The following is a 21,841-nucleotide window of genomic DNA, read 5'->3' on the forward strand; positions in this document are numbered from 1 at the left end:
TAATGGCTACCTACCTACATGGGGTCTTCCTACTAGTTGTCATTTGAGCCTTGAGAGCTTAAGAGCTTCCTCTAGCCAGCCTGGTTCAGGTGGATTGCATTGCTCATTGTGAACACTTTCCTCCCTGATAATAAAAATTATATTGTAGGAAAATCGTGAAATACAAATGTACTATAGGAAAACATCTACAATCCCATCATCCACAGAAAACTGCTATTATGTTTTGGTACATTTTCTTTTAGGCTCTTTTCTCTGTACATATTTTATAATTAAAATCAGACTATAGGTATGTTTGTATCCTAGTTTTTTATATAAGCTACCAATGAAAAATTATTATTTTCAATGATTATATAACAATAATCATTTAGAAATGCTGTAACATTTTGTTTGTTTGAGACAGAGTCTTCTGTTGCCCAGGCTGGAGTGTAATGGCGTGATCTTGGCTCTCTGCAACCTCTGCCTCCCAGGCTCAAGCAGTTCTCATGCTTCAGCCACCCCAATAGCTGGGACTACAGACACATGCCACCACGTCCAGCCAATTGTTGTATTTTTAGCAGAGACAGGGTTTTGTTTTGTTGGCCAGGCTGGTCTTGAACCCCTGGCCTCAAGTGATCCACCCACATCTGCCTCCCAAAGTTCTGAGATTACAGGCATAAGCCACCATGTCCTCCCTAACTTTAAAGCCCAAATTTCCAGAATTTACAGAAATGTTAGAATTTATCAATAATTTTGTTACAGCAATTATCTATTGTTATTGAACATTTAATTTATCTAAAGATTTTCCCAATTGAAATAATACTACAGAAATATATTCATATATTAATCTTTATCACATTTTTTTTTTGGTGCTGTGACTTGGATATGAATCTTTAACACATTTTATTAGATTTCAAGAAGTGGAATTACTAGATTATAATTTCTTTGTTTTGCTTTTAAGTGGACTGCCCCTGATGGTGATTATTCATAAATCATGGTGTGGAGCTTGCAAAGGTAGGTGCCAAGTGCTCAATCTAAATTCAAAACTCAGATGTGTTGTCACATATTAACATTTAGCAAATATTGGCACTGACTCTGGCCCAGTACTACTCACTATTTAAGGGATACTAAAGAAATATATGACATTGGCTGGGCGCAGTGGCTTACGCCTGTAATCCCAGTACTTTGGGAGGCTGAGGTGGGCCGATTACTTGAGGCCAGGAGTTGACCAGCCTGACCAACATAGTGAAACCCCACCTCTACTAAAAATACAAAAAAATTAGTCGAGTGTGGTGGCATGTCCCTATAATCTCAGCTACTCAGGAGGTTGAGAATCACTTGAGCCTGAGAGGCGGAGGTTGCAGTGAGCTGAGATCATGCCACTGCACTCCAGTCTGCGCGACAGAGTGAGACTCTGTATCAAAAATGATAATAATTGGAATGTATGCATATATACAACATATATACACACATATGTATACACATATATATACATATGTGTGGCAGACTGTCACTCTATTGTCTTTCACTTCAATAGTTTTTGAAATGTAACTATAAAAAGCAAATAATGCTTTTCCCCCTATTCATATGCCATTATCCTTGTTTTATAAATGAGGTAACAGCTTCAGAGAAACAAAATAAGTCACTCAAGGTGACGTAGCTATGCAGGTTCAGAATCCAGGTGGCCTAATTCTTTATTTTTAGAGTATAAAAAAAAAAGTTTGTTATATGAATCAATTCAAGAAATGCCTAAACTACCAAAGAGAAATAGTGGTGCTTATGCTTTTTAAGGTTTGAATATGACAATGATGTTTTTTCTTCTATTCCAAAATCTTTTCCCCCATAGCGCTAAAGCCCAAATTTGCAGAATCTACAGAAATTTCAGAACTCTCCCATAATTTTGTTATGGTAAATCTTGAGGTAAGATTTTGAGAATTTCTTCTTTCTGCTATGATTTTAAGACTTTTAAAATTAACATCACTTGTGCATATTTATTATAGCTTCATTAATGGTATAAAATCAAATTTATGTAAGTGTTTTTCTCTTGATCTGTTATACTAAGGCCTGCATCAGATGTGTTAGAAAGCCATCTAGGCTGGGTGCGGTGGCTCACACCTGTAATCCCAGCACTTTGTGGGGCCGAGGCGGGTGGATCACGAGGTCAAGAGATCAAGACCATCCTGGCCAACATGGTGAAATCCTGTCTCTACTAAAAAATACAAAAATTAGCTGGGAGTGGAATTGCTTGAACCCGGGAGGTGGAAGTTGCAGTGAGCTGAGATCACACCACTGCACTACAGCCTGGCAACAGAGTGAGACTCCGTCTCAAAAAAAAAAAAAAAAAAAAAAATAGCCATCTAACATCTATTTCTGGGAGGAACTAGGAGAGGAGAGATTGAATAAGATGACTAAATTTTTTTTTGACACAGAGTCTTGCTCTGTCACCCAGGCTGGAGTGCAGTGGTGCAATCCTGGCCCACTACAACCTCCTCCTCTCGGGTTAAATCAGTTCTTCTGCCTCTGCCTCCCAAGTGGCTAGAATTGCAGGGAGGTGCCATCATGCCCAGATAATTTTTGTATTTTTATTTATAAAAATTTTTTAAATTATTATTATTTTTTGAGACAGAGTCTCACTGTCGCCCAGGCTGGGGGTGCAGTGGTATAGTCTCAGCTCACTGCAACCTCCTCCTCTGGGGTTAAAGTGATTCTTCTGCCTCAGCCTCCCCGAGTAGCTGGGAATACAGGCATGTGCCACCACACCAGGCTAACTTTTGTATTTTTAGCAGAGATGGAGTTTTGCCATGTTGGCCAGGCTGGTCTCGAACTCCTGACCTCAGGTGATCCACCCACCTCAGCCTCCCAAAGTGCTGGGATTACATGTGTGTGCTACCATGCCTGGCCAATTTTTGTATTTTTAGTAGAGATGGGATTTCACCATGTTGGCCAGGCTGGCCTCAAGCTCCTGACCTTAAGTGATCCACCCGCCTTGGCCTCCCAAATTGCTAGGATTACAGGCATGAGCCAGCACGCCTGACCTTAAGATGACTAAATGTTAAGGTCCTTTTATCTTTATGATTATGACTTGTTTTACATCTTTGTAAAGCTAGGCTAAAGGTATAGTCATATGTGCAGACCACAACTTTCTGCAAAATGTGATTCTATTATAACCAAGTGAGTTGAATGGAAAGCGCCACACTCTGAGTTCAAATCACAAGTCCTTTATTGCCAGCGACCGAGAGTCAGCTCACACTCAAATCTCTCAGCCCCAAGGAAGGGATGTGATTTCCTTTTATATGTTGCTCAGGGTAAGGGGGCAAAGCAGAATTTTACAGAAGCAGAATAAGCGAGTTAGGGGAGGAAACTGGTAACCAGGGGAGGTGGAATTTGTCATGATTGTTAGTTACTGAGGAGTTGATCACAATGAGCAAGGGACTTGCCAAGCAGGATGTGATTACAATGGTTGCAAGATTGTGGGTAGAGCGTGACCTGGTGGTGCACAGCATGACCTAGTTGTGCACCTGGGGGAAACATGGCAGGGAGAGAAGCTAAGATGGAGTCAGTTAGGCCTATATCTAAGATGAAGTTTGGTTTATCTCAATTCAATTGAGCGCTTAATCTGTGCTGGTCTTATATGTGCAACCTGCTTATTTCCTTATGAAAATAGCTTTTATGTACCTCATATAGGTTACAGGCCTTGGAATCCTAAGTCATAGAATGTCAGATCTTAGAGTTGGAAGAGATTTTTAGGCTATTGGTACTGTCCTCATTTTACAGGAAAAACATTTTAAGCCTGAAGCAAGTATGTGATTTGTCAAAATCATAGAGCCTCATAAGTGATAAGAATAGGTACTCTGACCTAGCCGTGCTCTGTTTTAGGCCATACTTTCACATATGGGGTACTCAGATGCTCTTGGTATCCTGCTAGCTGTAAGTTTCTGTAAAGATAATATTTACTTGGGCCAGGCACAGTGGTTTATTCCTATAATCTCAGCACTATGGGAAGCTGAGGTGGGCAGATCACAAGTCAAGAGATTGAGACCATTCTGGCCAACATGGTGAAATCCCATCTCTACTAAAAATACAAAAATTAGCTGAGCATGGTTCTGCACACCTGTAGTCCCAGCTACTTGAGAGGTTGAGGCAGGAGAATCACTTGAACCCAGGAGGCAGAGGTTGCAATGAGCTGAAATCTCGCCACTGTACTCCAGCCTGGTAACAGAGCAAGACTCTGTCTCAAAAAAAATAAATAAATAAAAAATAAAAAATAAAGATGATGTTTACTTAAGCATAAGTCTGAGAATCTTGTGAACACATGAACAGTTAACAGTGAGGCAGCTAAGGGGTTGCTTATGTAGCTAGTGGATAGACTGAATGCTGATTCACCTCACCATATTGAAGTTATATTCAAAGAAATGACCCCAGTTAACCCCTGAAATGGGAACCACATCATAAATTGTAAAACTATTGATTGCCTTTGCACATGAATTCCTCACCACTTTCTGTGGTGAATTGGGATTCTTAGTCTTTTTTTTTTTTTTTTTTTTTTTTGAGACAGAGTCTTACTCTGTTGCCCAAGCTGGAGTGCAGTGGTGTGATCTTGGCTCACTGCAACCTCTGCCTCCTGGGTGCAAGCAATTCTCCTGCCTCAGACTCCCGAGTAGCTGGGACTATAGGCGCCCACCACCACACCCAGCTAATTTTTTTGTATTTTTAGTAGAGATGGGGTTTCACCATATTGGCCAGGCTGGTCTCGAACTCCTGACCTTGTGATCACCTGCCATGGCCTCCCAAAGTGCTGGGATTACAGGCGTGAGCCACCGCACCTGGCCAGGATTCTTACTCTAAGGAGACAGTAATAACATCTTCAGAGAGGATTCTTCAACTTTGGAAATTTCTTAAAAAGAAAACTGATTGTGTAGGTTTTTAATCTCCTGGGAGGACTATGAGTCCACAACTGTAACTAAAATGCCAGTCTTATTATTCATGCACTAAAGAAATACTGTGTGCAAGGCAGTGATGTAGGTACTAGGAATATAGCAGTGAACAAAACAGACAAAATTTTCTCATTGAAATAACATTCTAGTGTGGGAAGACAGACAAATAAGTACTTTAGAATATGTCAGATGGTGGTAAATGCTATGGCTAAAAAAGTAAGATGGAAGGGATGACTGCAGTTTTAAATAGATGGTTCAAAAATAAAGGGACATTTGAGCAAAGGTCTAAAACAGAAAAGGGAGTGAGCCATGTGAATAATAATGGGGGAAGTGTGTCCAGGCAGAGAGTAAGAGCAAGTCCAAAAGCCTGAGTTAGGATTATGCCTGGCTTTTTTAATGACAGCAACAGCAGGAGGTCAGTGTGGCTGAAGAGGACTTAACAAGGAGTAGGACATGAAGTTAGAGAAGTGCCTTGGTGACAGATCATGTAGGGCCTTACAGGCCACTGCAAAGACTTGGGGTTTTGCCCTGACAAGTGAGGAAGCCACTGAATGGTTTTGAGGAGAGAGAGGACATTATCTTACTTAAGGTTTACATTTAATCCTAATAGGATGAAGAGGAACCCAAAGATGAAGATTTCAGCCCTGATGGAGGTTATATTCCACGTATCCTTTTCCTGGGTAAAGCACATGATCTTAATCTGGGAATCTGTGATATGGATGGAGAGAGGAATGAATCAAAGCACTGACTCCATCCTAAAACTATACAGTACCAGGATGACCACAAACAAACAAAAACCAGTTTCAAGAGAGATTAGGGGAGTTCTGAATGCTGGAACTACAAATCTGATGGAAAACTTTTTCCCATTAACTAATTGCTTTTGTGAGCAATGATAAGAGTTTAACCATGCACAGTGACTCATGCCTGTAATCTCAGCACTTTGGGAGGCCAAGGCGGGTGAATTGCTTGAGTCCAATTTAAGACCAGCCTGGGCAACATGGTGAAAGCTCATCTCTACAAAAAATAGAAAAATTAGCCAGGTGTGGTGGCATGCACCTCTAGTCCCAGCTATTCAGGAGGCTGAGGCGGGAAGATTGATTGAGCCTGGGAGTTCAAGGCTGTAGTGAGCCATAATCGTGCCACTGGCCTTGAGCCTGAATGACAGAAGAAGCCTCAATGACACTATCTCAAAAGAAAAAAAGGGTTTGATCATCCATTTATTCACTCAGTAGCCATTTGAGCACCAGCATATGTTGAGTACTGTATTAGGCACAACAGAGACAGAGATAAGCCAGAATTCCCACCCTTGACCCTATAGTGCAACTAAGGCAATAGATTAATATAACCAGACAAATGTCTTTCCACAAACAGCTTTATCAGAGATATGTAATGACCACCTAATCTTTGCTCAGCATAAATTCTGCTAGATTTTATGGGGATATAAATAAAAATCATCAGGTAGAAAAGGAAGCACCAATGTAGGAGGCATTATGGTCAGGTAACGGACTGCAAATATGGGCAGATCTTACTTTCCAGAGGGCCTAGTGTACCGTGTAGTGTTTGAAGTACCTGTCTATTGTAATTGCTGCAAAACCCTGTGCCATTTTGTCTATAACAGATCCCAGTGGCAAGGTGCATCCTGAAATCATCAATGAGAATGGAAACCCCAGCTACAAGTATTTCTACGTCAGTGCTGAGCAAGGTATAGTTATGCTGAAGGGAGGGAGGATTACTGCTAGATTTAACTAGGATGAACCACATGCAAGGTCTGTGATAGGAAAGTAAATTCAGCATGTTAGCTGAGCGTCTCCTGCATGTCTAGCTTTTGGCTAGACCTGTGTAGGATATAGGAGAAAGATGAGACTGAGTCCTTTCCCTTGGGAGAGCTGACTGACCCACAGGCAGCTGTGAAGAACAGAGGCACACAAATGACTGAGATAGTCACTTGCCCATAGTTTCATACTTAATAAGTAGCAGAGCCAGGATTTGAGTCCAGAACTTAGTTTTTTCCTTCTGAGCTAATACTGTTCTTCCTATGAAAATTCAGAGGAAGAGGAATAGTGTTAGGTGAACAAGTCTGAGGTTTCATAGATATTAAACTTAAATTGGTTGGGCGCAGTGGCCTGCATCTGTAATCTCAGCACTTTGGGAGGCTGAGGTGGGTGGATTACTTGAGGTCAGGAGTTCAAGACCGGCCTGGCCAACATGGCAAAACCCTGTCTCTACTAAAAATGCAAAAAATAACTGAGAGGAATGGTGGGTGCCTGTAATCCAAGCTACTTGGGAAGCTGAGGTAGGAGAATTGCTTGAGGCTGGGAGGCGGAGGTTGCAGTGAGCCAAAATCGTGCCATTGCACTCCAGCCTGGGTGACAGAGCGAGACTCTATCTCAAAAAAAACTTAAATGGACCTAGAAGGATAAAAATTTTATCTATGGACAGATATGAGGAGGACATTTCAAGCTATGGAAGTAAAGTGGAGGGGAGATGTAGCCCAGCATAGTTTGTAAGGTTTGCTAGAGGAAATAATGACGGAATTAAATCTTAGAGAATGAGACCTTGTTGGTAGCAGAATGGGAAAAGCATGTTCCAGGAGAGAAGAGCACGAGCACAAACAAGTGAAGGAAGTTTGGAATCATTAGCCAGTCACACTGTTTTGTTCTCTAATCTTTGAGCACAGTCATTCTGGAGGCAGGGGTTGGAGTTCATGCCATGTATTCTTGCTGTTTTCCTTTCTTTTCCCCTCATCTATGAAAGGGAGTTGTGTGCTAAGTTGCCATGTGTCCCTATTGCCATGCTGCCAGGTTGTTAATCACTTTGATTTGAGTCTTTGGAACTCTTATTCTCAGATTAGGGGTGGGGAAGAGATCTGTAGATGCTATTACATTCTCCTGGCTAAGGAGAATGTCATGTTTCTTAACCAAATACAGATCACTGGAGATTGGTATCAAAGGAAAATTTTCTACATGGAGAAGGGCAGCTGGGTTTTAGGTCCCTAATTCTTGTGTCTTGAGATTCACCTTCCCTTCAGAAACTCATCCAAGTTACCACTGATGTCTTCACACTGACATAGTCCAGATGTGAACACGAGACCCTTCCCTAAATCCCCCATCTCTCAGCCTACATGAAACTGGAACATTCAAACCTGGCTTTACCAAAGGCATAGGCAAAACAAAAGAGAAATAACAAACTATGTTATCTGACTCTTATGAGCTTCCTGGTTGGCTTTGCAGGATTCATAGACTCTGGCTCAACCCAACTCCTGGCCTGCCATTATATAGGGGTACCGTTGTAGAACTACCACTCAGGAGCCTATACTGAAATAACTGTCCTCCTCGATTCTAAATCTATAAGCAGGATGCCCCAAGATAGACAAGAAGTTTCATCTCGAGCCTACTTAAAGCCTTCCTTCCAGGTTTCTCTATCCCTCTCTCTTTTTTTTTTTTTTTTTTTTTGGCCTGAGAACTTGTTTTCATCCATGTATAGTTGATACTGGAAATGATGACCCCCTTCAGTAGAAGAAACACCCCCGCCCCAGTACACACACTCAGTGTAATCTGTAACCTCCACAGGAAGTAAAATAAGTGCAACATTCATCCAAAAAATACGGTGGGGACGGTAAGAAGGTGTTTCCTCTTCCCTTGGGGTCAAGTGAACATCTACAGTCTAGGACAGGGGATCAGCTCTAATCCTAGAGGGTAAGCCAAAATCACTGCTAAGATTTTTATAGGACTTCATAGTTGATAAAACACTTTTATTATCTGTTCTCCCATTTAATTCTTTTTAATCCAGTTTCTGTGGAATCTCCCATTTAATTTTTCTAATCCTGTGTGAAGTGAGTAACATTATTTCATTTTATAAATGAGGAAACAAGTTCGAAGAGATAAAGAACAGCTGGGCGCAATCCCAGCACTTTGGGAGGCCGAGGCAAGCAGATCATGAGGTCAGGAGGTCAAGACCATCCTGGCTAACACAGTGAAACCCTATCTCTACAAAAAATACAAAAAATTAGCCAGATGTGGTGCTGTGCGCCTGTAGTCCTGGCTACTCAGGAGGCTGAGGCAGGAGAATCACTTGAACCCTGGAGGCGGAGGTTGCAGTGAGTCGAGATTGTACCACTGCACTCCAGCCTGGGCAACAGAGCAAGAAAAAAGAAAAAGAGTTAAATGACTTGCCTGGGCCCAAATCCAGAGCTAGATCTTGAGTCCAGATCTTGTACACCTCTCATATATCTTCTGAAACATTTAAAAATGTACATTGGTTGTCAAATGTCACATATGACTTACTTTCTACTTTTTTCCTCCAATCTTAATTTCACAGTTGTTCAGGGGATGAAGGAAGCTCAGGAAAGGCTGACAGGTGATGCCTTCAGAGAGAAACATCTTGAAGATGAGTTGTAACATGAATGTGCCCCTTCTTTCATCAGAGTTAGTGTTCTGTAAGGAAAGCAGCAAGGGAAGGAATACTGAGGAATCATCCAGAACAATTAAGCCGACCAGGAAACCTCATTCCTACCTACACTGGAAGGAGCTTTCTCACTGTGGAAGAGATCTGCTAACAGAAGCTGGTCTGCATGTTTGTAGATCCAGCAGAGAGTGGCAGACTTTCTTCTCCTTCTCCCTCTCATGTAAACGTCAATTTGTCATTGAATGTAAAGAATAAAATCTTCTGACACAAAACTTAAGCCACTTGGAGGTTTACTCTTTGCACTGAGGTATTTGAGTCTTTTCCCATTTCCTCCCACTGTACTCACCTTAGTGGTGAAAGGAGACTAGTAGCATCTTTTCTACAATGTTAAAATTGCAGAAATAGCTTATCATTAAAAAACAACAATAAATCCTAAGTGTAAATCAGTAACTCTACCCCCTCCCAAGGATATTAGCCTGTTTTTTCCCTTTTTTCTCCTGGGAGTAATTGGGGGCTTCTTCCCAAATTTCTACAACCCCTTTCCTCTTCTTGTGCTTGAGCTTCCCTGTTTGCACGCATGTGTGTGCAGGACTGGCTGTGTGCTTTGACTCGGCTCTGGGTGGAACCATGCTTTTCCTTGTTACTGTTGGAGAAACTCAAACCTTCAAGCTGTAGGTGTAGCCATTTTGTCAAGTCATCAACTGTATTTTTGTACTGGCATTAACAAAAAGATAAAATATTGTTCCATAAAACTTTAATAAAACTTTAAAAGGAAATGTGCTGTGATGGCCTTTTTGTTATTGGTGAATGGAGGGAGGGATGGAGATCACCTAAGGTCCTGGAGGACCTGAGGTTGGGAGTTTGAGACCAGCCTGACCAACATGGAGAAACCCCGTCTCTACTAAAAATACAAAATTAGCCAGGCATGGTGGCGCATGCCTGTGATCCCAGCTACTCAGGAGGCTGAGGCAGAAGAATCGCTTGAACCTAGGAGGCGGAGGTTGTAGTGAGCCAAAATCACGCCATTGCACTCCAGCCTGGGCAACAAGAGCAAAACACATGTCTAAAATAAAATTTAAAAAAACCTTTCCTGGGGGCCTTAGTTCTCTTTCCCATCTTGCAAGATGGCGGGTGAAAAAGTTGAGAAGCCGGATACTAAAAAGAAGAAACCTGAAGCCAAGAAGGCTGATGCTGGTAGCAAAGTGAAAAAGGGTAACCCCAAGGCTAAAAAGCCCAAGAAGGGGAAGCCGTATTGCAGCCGCAATCCTGTTCTTGTCAGAGGAATTGGCAGGTATTCCCGATCTGCCATGTATTCCAGAAAGGCCATGTACAAGAGGAAGTACTCAGCGGCTAAATCCAAGGTTGAAAAGAAACAGAAGGAGAAGGTTCTTGCAACTGTTACAAAACCAGTTGGTGGTGACAAAAACGGCGGTACCTGGGTGGTTAAACTTCGCAAAATGCCTAGGTATTATCCTACTGAAGATGTGCCTCGAAAGCTGTTGAGCCACGGCAAAAAACCCTTCAGTCAGCACGTGAGAAAACTGCGAGCCAGCATCACCCCCAGGACCATTCTGATCATCCTCACTGAACGCCACAGGGGCAAAAGGGTGGTTTTCCTGAAGCAGCTGACTAGTGGCTTATTACTTGTGACTGGACCTCTGGTCCTCAATCGAGTTCCTCTGCGAAGAACGCACCAGAAATTTGTCATTGCCACCTCAACCAAAATTGATATCAGCAATGTAAAAATCCCAAAACATCTTACTGATGCTTACTTCAAGAAGAAGAAGCTGCGAAAGCCCAGACACCAGGAAGGTGAGATCTTTGACACAGAAAAAGAGAAATACAAGATTACAGAACAGCGCAAGATTGATCAGAAAGCTGTGGACTCACAAATTTTGCCAAAAATCAAAGCTATTCCTCAGCTCCAGGGCTACCTGCGATCTGTGTTTGCCCTGACAAATGGAATTTATCCTCACAAATTGGTATTTTAAATGTCCTGATGATCTAATTAAATAACTGATTACCGTTAAAAAAAAAAAAAAAAACCTTTCCTGCCACCTCTCAGATAATAGTATTAATGGTAGGAAATACTGGAAACTCAGTCTTTGCTAAGTGCTCTTCTAAGTGCTTTATATGTGTTATTCCATTTAGTTGCACTTTGGTACTCCTCCTTACAGTCCTGTGAGACAGGTGCTACTGTAATCCCAGAGTACAGAGGAAGAATTTGAAACATGAGGAAGCCAGGACACAGGATAAAGTCAAGATCTTTCCATGGCCTTTTAAAAAGCTGCCTTCTTCAACCTCATTTATTCCCATTCATGTCTTTGCATTATGTGTTGTTGTGACACCAAATCCTTTGAGTTTTCCTGACAACATGCTGTTTTATGCTTTTCTATCTTTGTTCATCTTGTTTCCTCAGCCTAAAATATGTTCTCTTTCTGTTCTTCCTTCACACCCATTTTGAGCCACCTCTTCCAGAGAGTCTTTCCTGATCTTTCTCATGAGGATAAAATGTCTTTTCCCCAATTCATGTATCATAGCCCTGGACCATTTTATTTTATTTTATTTTTTATTTTTATTTTTATTTTTTTTAAAGATGGGGTTTCACCATGACAGCCAGGTTGGTCTTAAACTCCTGACCTCAGGTGATCCACCCACCTCAGCCTCCTAAAGTGCTAGGATTACAGGCGTGAGCCTCCGCGCCCGGCCCTACCCTGGACCATTTTATATTGAAGTAACCCAATTGCACATCTGGGGCTGTCATCAGGTGGCCATTTGCCTCCAGGGCAGAAGCTAGTCCTCTATCCTGTGTACAAAGGTCCTAAAACTTTTGAGTGACTTGCCAAGGTCTGTGGTAGGTTCTCTTCATCCATTCTCTAAACACCATTGGTGGTCCTGTGGAATAGGTATTAGTAGCCTCATTTTATCTTAAAAAATTTTTTGAGACAGAATTTCACTCTTGTTGCCCAGGCTGGAGTGCAATGGTGCAATCCCAGCTCACTGCAACCTCCGCCTCTTGGGTTCAAGTGATTCTCCTGCCTCAGCCTCCTGAGTAGCTGGGATTACAGGCATGCACCACCATGCCCAGCTAATTTTTTGTATTTTTAGTAGAGGCAGGGTTTCTTCATGTTGGTCAGGCTGATCTCGAACACCCGACCTCAGGTGATCTGCCTGCCTTGGCCTCCCAAAGTGCTGAGATTACAGATGTGAGCCACTGTGCCCGGCCACTAGCCTCATTTTAGTGGGAACTTTAGAGAAGGCAAAGACTAGCCTTCAGGTTTTGTTTTGTTTTGTTTTTGAGATGGAGTTTTGCTCTTGTTGCCCAGGCTGGAATGCAATGGTGAGGTCTTAGCTCACTGCAGCCTCCACCTACCGGGTTCAAGCAATTCTGCCTCAGCCTCCCAAGTCACTGGGATTACAGGCACCCACAACCATGCCCAACTAATTTTTGTATTTTTAGTAGAGATGGGGTTTCACCATGTTGGCCAGGCTGGTGTCAAACTCCTGACCTCAGTGATCCACCCACCTCGGCCTCCCAAAGTGCTGGGATTTCAGGCATGAATCACCAAGCTTGGCAGCCTTCAGGTTCTAAACTAAATAAATACTGGATTCTAACCAGCACTGTCTGATTCCAAATTTATGCTTTTCCAACCACATTACTTCCTTTACGTTCTGAGGTATCTCATTGGAACTGGAGATTTTTTTCTTTTTTCTTTTTTTTTTCTTTCTTTTTTTTTTTTTTTGAGAGAGTCCTGCTCTGTTGCTCAGGCTGCAGTGCAGTGGTGTGATCTTAGCTCACTGCAACCTCTGACTCCTGGGTTCAAACCACTCCTGCCTAAACCTCTAAGTAGCTGGGATTACAGGTGTGTGCCACCACACCTGGCTAATTTTTGTATTTTTTGTAGGAATAGAGTTTTACTATGTTGACCAGGCTGATCTTGAACTTCTGACCTCAAGTGATCTGCCAACTTTGGCGTCCTAAAGTGCTGGGATTATGGGTGTTTGTCACCATGCCCAGCCTTTTTTTTTTTTTTTTTTTTTTGAGACAGTGTCTTGCTCTGTTGCCCAGGCTGGAGGGCAGGGGTAGAATCTTGGCTCACTGCAACCTCCACCTCCCAAGCTCAAGTGATCCTCCCACCCGAATAGCTGGGCCCACAGATACCAGCCTTCACACATAGCTAATTTTTCAATTTTTTGTAGACATGAGGTTTCACCACATTGCCCAGGCTGGGGAACAGGAGCCTTTCTTTTCTTTTCTTTTCTTTCTTTTTTCTTTTCTTTTTTCTTTTCTTCTCTTCTCTCTTCTCTTCTCTTCTTCTCTTCTCTTTTTTCTTTTCTTTTCTTTTCCTTCCTTCCTTCCTTTCTTTTTCTTTCTTTCTTCTCTCTCTCTCTCTCTCTTTCTTTCTTCTTTTTTTTTTGTTTGAGATGAAGTCTCATTCTCTTGCCCAGGCTGGAGTGTAATGGCAAGATATCAGCTCACTGCAGCCTCTGCCTCCTGGGTTAAAGCAATTTTCCTGCCTCCAAGGGATTCTCCTGCCTCAACCTGCTGAGTAGCTGGGATTATAGGCGGGTGCCACTATGCCTGGCTAATTTTTGTATTTTTATTTTATTATTTTTTTCTTCTTTTTTTTTTTTTTTTTACATTTTGTTTCTTTTTAAATTTTGTATTTTTAGTAGAGATAGGGTTTTGCCATGTTGGCCAGGCTAGTCTTGAATTCCTGAACTCAGGAGATCCACCCACCTTTGCCTCACAAAGTGCTGGGATTACAGATGTGAACCATCATACCTGGCCCAGGAGTTTTCAATCTGGGATATGTAAAGACTTTACAAGGAATACTTGGGCACAGAAACGTTAGTGAATTTTTTTCTAGATCTTCATCTTCCTAAAAGTGATTTCCTAGGAGTCCTCAAAAAATTAAAATTACCGGCTGGGTGCAATGGCTCACACTTGTAATCCCAGCACTTTGGGAGGCCGAGGTGGGTGGATCATGAGGTCAGGAGTTTTGAGTCCAGCATGACTAACATGGTGAAACCCCTGTCTCTACTAAAAATATAAAAATTAGCTGTGTGTGGTGGCACACGCCTGTAATCCCAGCTACTCAGGAGGCTGAGGCAGGTGAATTGCTTGAACTCGGGAGGCAGAGGTTGCAGTGAGCCAAGATCACGCCACTGCACTCCAGCCTGGGTGACAGAGTGAGACTCTATGTCAAAAAAAAAAAAAAAAAAGAAACAATTAAAATTACCATGTGATCCAGCAATATCCCCTTTAGGTATATACCCAGAACAACATGGATGAATCTCAGAAACATACTGAGTGAAAAGATATGCAAAAAAAAAAATGGTATATTTATATAAAGTTTTGGAAGAGGCAAAACTTAACTATAGCAGGAGAAAGCAGATCGGTGGTTACATGGCATTCGGGATGGGGGTGAGAAGGGTTTGACCGCAAAGGCACCAGTAGGAACATTCTGTGGTGATGGAAATGTTGATTGCAGTGGTTACACAGGTGTCAAAACTCACTGAGTCATAAGCTAGACATGAACATTTTACTGCGTGTAATTTATGCCTCCATACGTTTGGTTTTTTTTTTTGTTTGTTTGTTTTTGAGATAGGGTCTTGCTTTGTGGCCCAGACTGGAGTGTAGTGACACAATTATGGTTCACTAGAGTCTCAACTTCCTAGGCTCTAGTGATCCTCATACCTCAGTCTCCAGAGTAGCTTGGATTCCAGGTGTGAGTGAGCCACTATACTTGACTAATTGTTTTTTTTTTTTGAGAGACAGGGGTTCATCATGATGCCCAGGCTGGTCTTGTGGACTCAGGCAATCCTCTAGCCCCAGCCTCCCAAAGTGCTGGGATCACAAGCATAAACCACTGTGCCTGATTTTACATTTGATTTTAAAACAAGTGTTCCAATTTTCTCCAAAATGAATTATTTCTGAAATAAAGTCTTATTTAGAAACTGATCAATTTGGCTGGGCAGGGTGGCTCATTCCTGTAATCCCAGCACTTTGGGAGACCAAGGTAGGTGGATAACTTAAGGTCGGGAGTTCGAGACCAGCCTGGCCAACATGGTGAAACCCTGTCTCTTATAAAGATACAAAAATTATCTGGGTGTGGTGATGTATACCTGTAGTCCCAGCTACTCAGGAGGCTGAAAATTGCTTGAACTTGGGAGGTTGCAGTGAGCCGAGATTGTGCTGCTGCACTACACCTGGGAGACAAAGTGAGGCCTTATCTCAAAGGTTTTTTTTGATATTAGATCACTGTGATCTTTGGGCATATAACTCAGAAAGAGTTCAAATAATTTAATGCCATTGCAATAAAGAAACTCCTTCTATTCCCATGTGCTTATTTTTAGATACAGCATCTCACTCTGCTGCCTAGGCTGAAGTACAGTTGATACAGGAGTTAAGAACAAATGACTTGGGCAGATAGTAAGGGAATGGGAGTCCTCAGTAAGGCTTTTTTTTTCTTTTGAGACTCGCTCGCTCCACTGCCCAGGCTGGGTGCAGTGGCACAATCTCTGCTCACCGCAACCTCCGCCTGCTGGGTTCAAGCAGTAAGGCTTTTCTTTTCAATGAAAAGCAGCCCCAAATCATTTTCTAACAAAGAGCAGCCTGTGAAATCCAGCCACAGACATAGACAAGCAAGCCGGGAGCTTGCACAGATGAATGCTGGCAGGAACTAGGGACTAGATGTGTTCAAGATGGCTGCTCCATCTTCCCATTTTATGCCAGCCACGGTACGGTAAGAAGCAGACAAGATGGTGCAGATCAACCGGAAAGTCCGTTTGCATAGTAAGATTGGGTTTGGACAACCAGCCTTCCCTGCATGCTAAGTAAAAATCATACCTGATGGAACCAAGCTGTGAGGCCTGTGTAAATCAGTACACCACTTCCTCAAACCTGACTATAAAATTTGGTGCATCCAGGAGGGCACGGTTCACACCTGTAATCCCAGCACTTTGGGAGGCTGAGGTGGGTGGATCACTTGAGGTCAGGAGATCAAGATCAGCCTGAACAATATAGTGTTCTCTACTAAAAATACAAAAATTAGCCAGGCGTAGTGGCAGGCGCGTGTAGTCCCAGCTACTCTGGAGGCTGCAGCTTGAACCTGGAAGACGGAGGTTTCAGTCAGCTGAGATCTCGCCACTGCACTCCAGCCTGGGTGACAGACCGAGCTCTTCCTCAAAAAAGAAAAAAAAAAATTGGTGCATCCACCACCCCGGGTCTTTTCTGCTCGGAGACCCCTTCCTTTGTAGAGGAAGCTGTTTCCCTTTCTCTTCTTTTCCACCTATTAAACCTCCACACCTAAACTCCTCGTGCACGTCTGTGGGTAACCCCCCATATAGGCACCGAGAAATGAGAGCTAAGCAGAGCCCTGGCACAGTTAGGGCTTGAGGAATATCTCACTTTATAGTGTTACTACTCAGCTATTTCCTTCTATATATCCTTTACATAATCATATATTAGTTTATAGAAATAGGGCTTGAAGGCTCCCTTTATATAATCCTCTATATATAATCATATAATAGTTGATAGTATGAGTGCCTAAAGAATATTTCCCTACATATATATCTATAATTATATCTTAGTTCATAATCAGAGGAATGCCTAGAGTGGACACAGTACAGAGCATGAATTAAGGAATAAGCAGCTTATAATTGGAGGAATGCCTAGAGCAGACACAGTGCAGAGCATGAATTAAGGGAAAAACAGTTATACCAGGACAAGAATCCATGGCCCAGGCAGCAGCGTTCGGTATCGAAGAGATACCCGCTGTATGGCAGGCTTGGGGCAGGAGCCTGCATGGGAAACACAATAGTGGGGAATAATTCAACAGCCTGTGCCCCTGTCATTGCCCATATGGCCCAGGTAAACTCATCTGGGACTGGAAATACAGGAGGTATTTCTCCTACTACAGTGGGGAATTCTCCAATGGCATCAGATGTTAGTACTATGATGCCCCAAGCTTCCCTGGGCTCAGGACAAACTTGGCAATCCCCGGTCATGGTACACCCCCCTATTCAGGGAACTCAGGTATTGCCAATGGCTGATAATCAGGCCTTGACAATTCTCCTTTTCTCTCTACAGAAGAAGTTGAAAAGGTTTTAAGCTGCCTTTCAGCTGAATTACCAGCACTTCAAACTGTTTCTCAGCCGCCTTCTGATTCTACTACTACTGACACTATCAGTCAGCTGCCTCCTCCCTTTTCTGAGCTTATCACTCAACTTCATCACCCTCCTGAATGGTCTGCTCCAGTTCTTGTGGAAGGCTGCCCTCAGAATGGCAATCCACTTTGGTGACTGTGAACTTTATCAGCTCTTGCTACTGTGCTGCTTGAAAAGCATCTTCCCATAGAATCCATTGGAAGCTGCCAGAAGGTGGTGGTAACCTTGACAGCTCTGTCACTGCTATGTGACTTAAAGCATCCTCCCATAAATCTTCTTAGAAGTAGTTTCCCATAGATAGAAGTATTGCACACTGCACCCTCTTCACTTCGCACGGTGCACGTTCAAGCCTCAGTGACCTAATGGGGGTGGACCCCTTACTGCACACGGCCCTTGCCTTTGTGGGAACGGGGCCCTTGCCTTCGTGGGAACAGGTCCCTTGCTGCGTGCTGTCCACCTCCTGGCCTAGGTGACCTAATGGGGGTGGACCCTATGTTTTATTGCTCACGACCCTATCACTATCCTTAAAGATGATTTCACTCACTGCCCTACCCCCTAACTTATACGCGATAAATACTCATGCTTCTGGACATTCGGGGGTCTCGCCAGCCACTCGCCAGCCTTGCCTCGCTGGCCTCGCCGGCCTTGCCTGACTCCGCTTATAGGTGGCATGACCCCCCGAGCCCAGCTGCATTTTCTTTGTACTTCTGTGTCCTGTCTCTTTATTTCTCGGATCCTGCTCCTCAGCACAGCATAAGGCTCACCCCACGACCCTGTGGGGCACTCAGCCCTACATCTGGCTCCCAACGTGCCCTACACACGTCCCTGTCCGAAATTTTCCTGGCGCATGACAATGAACTCCAGGGTATATACCCCAGACAACGAAGCTGCTTCACAGTGACCTGATTTTAGCTCACTGTAACCCTGAACTCCTGGCTTCAAGCAATCCTACCACCTCATCCTCCTGAGTAGCTAGGACTACAGGCTTGTGCCACCATACCTGGCTACTATTTTTTTTTTCCTTTGGTAGAGGTAGGGTCTCTATATTGTCCAGGCTGGTCTTGAACACCTGGGCTCAAGCAATCCTCTTGCTTCCCAAAGTGCTGGGATTACAGGTGGGAGCCACCATGCCCAGCCTCTCCTGTACTTTTTATGTGAACATTATTTCTCAGCAATAATATCTCTAGAAGTAATAACTACTGTTAAGAAAAAGTGTTCAAAACTTTGTTGTTTTGTTTTTTGAGACAGGGTCTCACTCAGTCTCTCGCCCAGGCTTGAATGCAGTGGCTCTATCACAGCTCACTGTAGCCTGTGATCAACCTCATGGGCTCAAGCGATCCTCTCACCTCAGCCTCCCAAGGAGCTGGGACTACAGGTGCATGCCACCAACCCGGCTAATTTTTGTATTTTTTTGTAGAGATAGGGTTTCATCATGTTGCCCACAATGGTCTTGAACTCCTGAGCTCAAGCAACCCACTCGCTTCGGCCTCCCAAAGTGCTGGGATTATAGGTGTGAACCACCTTGCACAGCAGTTCAAAACTTTTAATGTAATTATAAAGCATTGTTGTAACAAGCCTGTCTACAGTTACCTGACTTTCCAAGAGAATATAAAGTTTTTATTTACTATTAAGATCCAAACATTTTATAACTTTGTGGAGTTGAATTTTAATTTATACAACACTAATTAGATGTGAATGATTTCTTTCCTAAGGAGATTACCTCAAATGTTATGGTTTTATTGCCTGTAAGTCATTAACCAGTGTTATCTCTGGTTTAGCAATCTGATTTAGTATTCCTTCCTTTTTGTCACTGACAATATGTATGTATGCAAGTTTTTGTATCCTATGAATTGGTTTGTTGTCTTGCTGGTCTTTGAGAATTAATTAATTAAAACATTGACATATGTTCAGAATCTGTTTGAGAATGAAGTTTTTAAATTTTTTTTTTTTTTTTTTTTTTTAGACGGGGTTTCTCTCGTTGCCCCGGCTGGAGTGCAATGGCATGATCTCAGCTCACTCCTGACCTCAGGTGATCCACCCACCTTGGCCTCCCAAAGTGCTGGAATTATAAGCATAAGCGCCCATGGCTGGCCAAGTTTTTTTGAAACATTTTTGAAACTGCCATTGCAGAATTGTAACTGAGACAGTGAAAGAAATCTGACCTAACCAACTGCCTCTTGCCTCTAACTTACAAGTTGTTCTTGTTCATTCCTGGGTGTATGCCCTAACTAACTTTGGGAGGAACTTAGTTTATAGTTTAACTTTGAAACAAAGATGATAACAGCCCTTTCCCAAAACAAACCCCCTCTTCCCTGGGGACTAGACTGCCTTTGTAGGACTAAAAAAATAGCCAAAGGATTAGAAATTATGGTTTAGGTGGGGTCATCCAGATGGAGGCTACAAGATTCTGACCCTCCCCAAATTGCCCCTGGGGATAACATCTTTATTATAAAACCTCAGATCAGTGCTTGAGATATTTTGTAGACCCTATACTTGATGGATCAGCTGGATTGATAAACTGGCTTATCTGGTCTTGTGGTCACCACTCAGGAACTGACTCAGCTCAGGAAGATAGCTTCTACTCCCTATGATTTCATCTTCTACCCAATCAATCAGCATTCCCAACTCACTGGCCTCCCCCACCCACCAAATTATCCTTAAATCTCTGATCCTAGGCCAGGTGCAGTGGCTCAGGCTTGTAATCCCAGCACTTTGGAGGCCAAGATGGGTGGATCACGAGGTCAGGAGTTCAAGACCAGCCTGGCCAAGATGGTGAAACCCTGTCTCTACTAAAAATACAAAAATTAGCTGGGTGTGGTGGCACGTGCTTGTAATCCCAGCTACTTGGGAGGCTGAGGCAGAGAATTGCTTAAACTCGGGAGGCAGAGGTTGCAGTGAACAGAGATGGCACCACTGCACTCCAGCCTGGGCAACAGAGCGAGACTCCCTCTACAAACAAACAGACACTCTGATCCCAGAATGCTCAGGGAGACTGAGTTGAGTAATAATAAAACTCCCATCTCCTGTATACATGGCTCTGCATGAATTACTCTTTCTCTACTGCAATTCCCCTTTCTTGATAAATCAGCTCTATCTAGGCAGCGGGCAAGGTGAACCCATTGGGCGGTTACAAATAGGGCGCAGGAAGATTGTGTATTATGTGAGGTATCTGCATAGGAGGGCTATGTGTCCTGGACCACAAAGAAAGGCAGACTTGGAACTTATCTGCCTTCTCTTTTTGCCTTTCCCTTCTCCTTCGAGCGTGACCTCTTTTCCTTAATTAGGACTCCATAATTAGGTTAAGATTCTGTGGGTGGAGTGAAAGAAATACAAGTTCAAAGGGAAACAAAATGATGTAAAATTTTCAACTATTAACAAGGGCTTGTGCATGTATTAGTTTTAAGTGGATAATCTGGGTACCAAATTTCTGTGGTACTTAGAGTGTAGTGTATAAATATTGAAAAGCGATGTAACAGCCTGGGCTCAGTAGCTCATGCCTGTAATCTCAGCACTTTGGGAGGCCTAGGAAGGCGGATCCTTTGAGCCCAGGAGTTCAAGACCAGCCTGTGCAACATGATGAAGCCCTATCTCTACATAAATGCAAAAATTAACAGGGCATGGTGGTGCAGACATGTAAAATCCAGCTACTCAGGAGGCTGAGGTGGGAGGCTCAACTGAGCCCTGGAGGTGGAGGCTCCAGTGAGCTGTGATCACACCACTGTACTCCAGCCTGGGTAACAGAGTGAGACACTGTCTGAAAAAAAAAAAAAAAAAAAGATGTAACAGTTTTTTATTTTATTTTTTGAGACAGAGTCTTTGTCTGTCTCCCAGGCTGTAGTGCAGTGTCATGATCTTGGCTCACTGCAACCTCCACTTCCTTGGGCTGAGGTTGTTAGAAGTAGAATTTTCAATGCTGCAAAAGAAGTAGCACTTGGCTGGATGTGGTGGCATGTGCCTGTAGTCCCAGCTACTCGGGAGGCTGAGGCTGAGGATCTCTTGAGTCCAGGAGTTCTGGGCTGTAGTGCACTATGCTGATTGGGTGTCCGCACTAAGTTTGGCATCAATATGGTGGCCTCCCGGGAGCGGGGGACCACCAGGTTGCCTAAGGAGGGGTGAACCGGCCCAGGTTGGAAATGGAGCAGGTCAGAACTCCCATGCTGATCAGTAGTGGGATCGTGCCTGTGAATAGCCACTGCACTCCAGCCTGGGCAACATAGCGAGACCTGTCTCTAAAAAAATAAAACAAAATAAAAAAGAAGTAGCACTCAAATATAAATTTCCTCAGCAAGGCAATTTACATTTATAGATGGGTGTGGCTCACAGAAGGAACAATGGAGAGCACACACCTGGACAAG

General features: G+C 43.2%; 1 protein-coding gene and 1 pseudogene across 3 annotated transcripts in view; both read left to right on the forward strand.

The window, feature by feature from the left end:
* Positions 1–10,090, forward strand: part of TXNDC12 (thioredoxin domain containing 12) — a 37,101-nt gene extending 27,011 nt beyond the window's left edge. Inside the window, exons 3-7 of one of the 2 annotated variants that reach the window (XM_032297022.1) lie at positions 938–990; positions 1,823–1,896; positions 5,521–5,590; positions 6,529–6,612; positions 9,228–10,090. In XM_032297022.1, coding sequence (XP_032152913.1) covers positions 938–990; positions 1,823–1,896; positions 5,521–5,590; positions 6,529–6,612; positions 9,228–9,307 — 361 coding nt within the window. In that variant the 3' untranslated portion in view covers positions 9,308–10,090. The remainder of the gene's footprint in view (positions 1–937; positions 991–1,822; positions 1,897–5,520; positions 5,591–6,528; positions 6,613–9,227) is intronic. The other variant, XM_032297023.1, reaches the window with a different exon arrangement.
* A 318-nt stretch (positions 10,091–10,408) lies between these two features.
* LOC116564053 lies at positions 10,409–11,332 on the forward strand (annotated as a pseudogene). The gene has a single exon (XR_004274700.1). The product of XR_004274700.1 is annotated as a 60S ribosomal protein L6 pseudogene (transcript).
* Positions 11,333–21,841: the final 10,509 nt, after the last annotated feature.

Source organism: Sapajus apella, unplaced genomic scaffold (genome assembly GCF_009761245.1).
Source record: "Sapajus apella isolate SASKATOON/1434 unplaced genomic scaffold, GSC_monkey_1.0 scaffold36, whole genome shotgun sequence".
In the NCBI taxonomy this organism is placed as follows: Eukaryota; Metazoa; Chordata; class Mammalia; order Primates; family Cebidae; genus Sapajus; species Sapajus apella.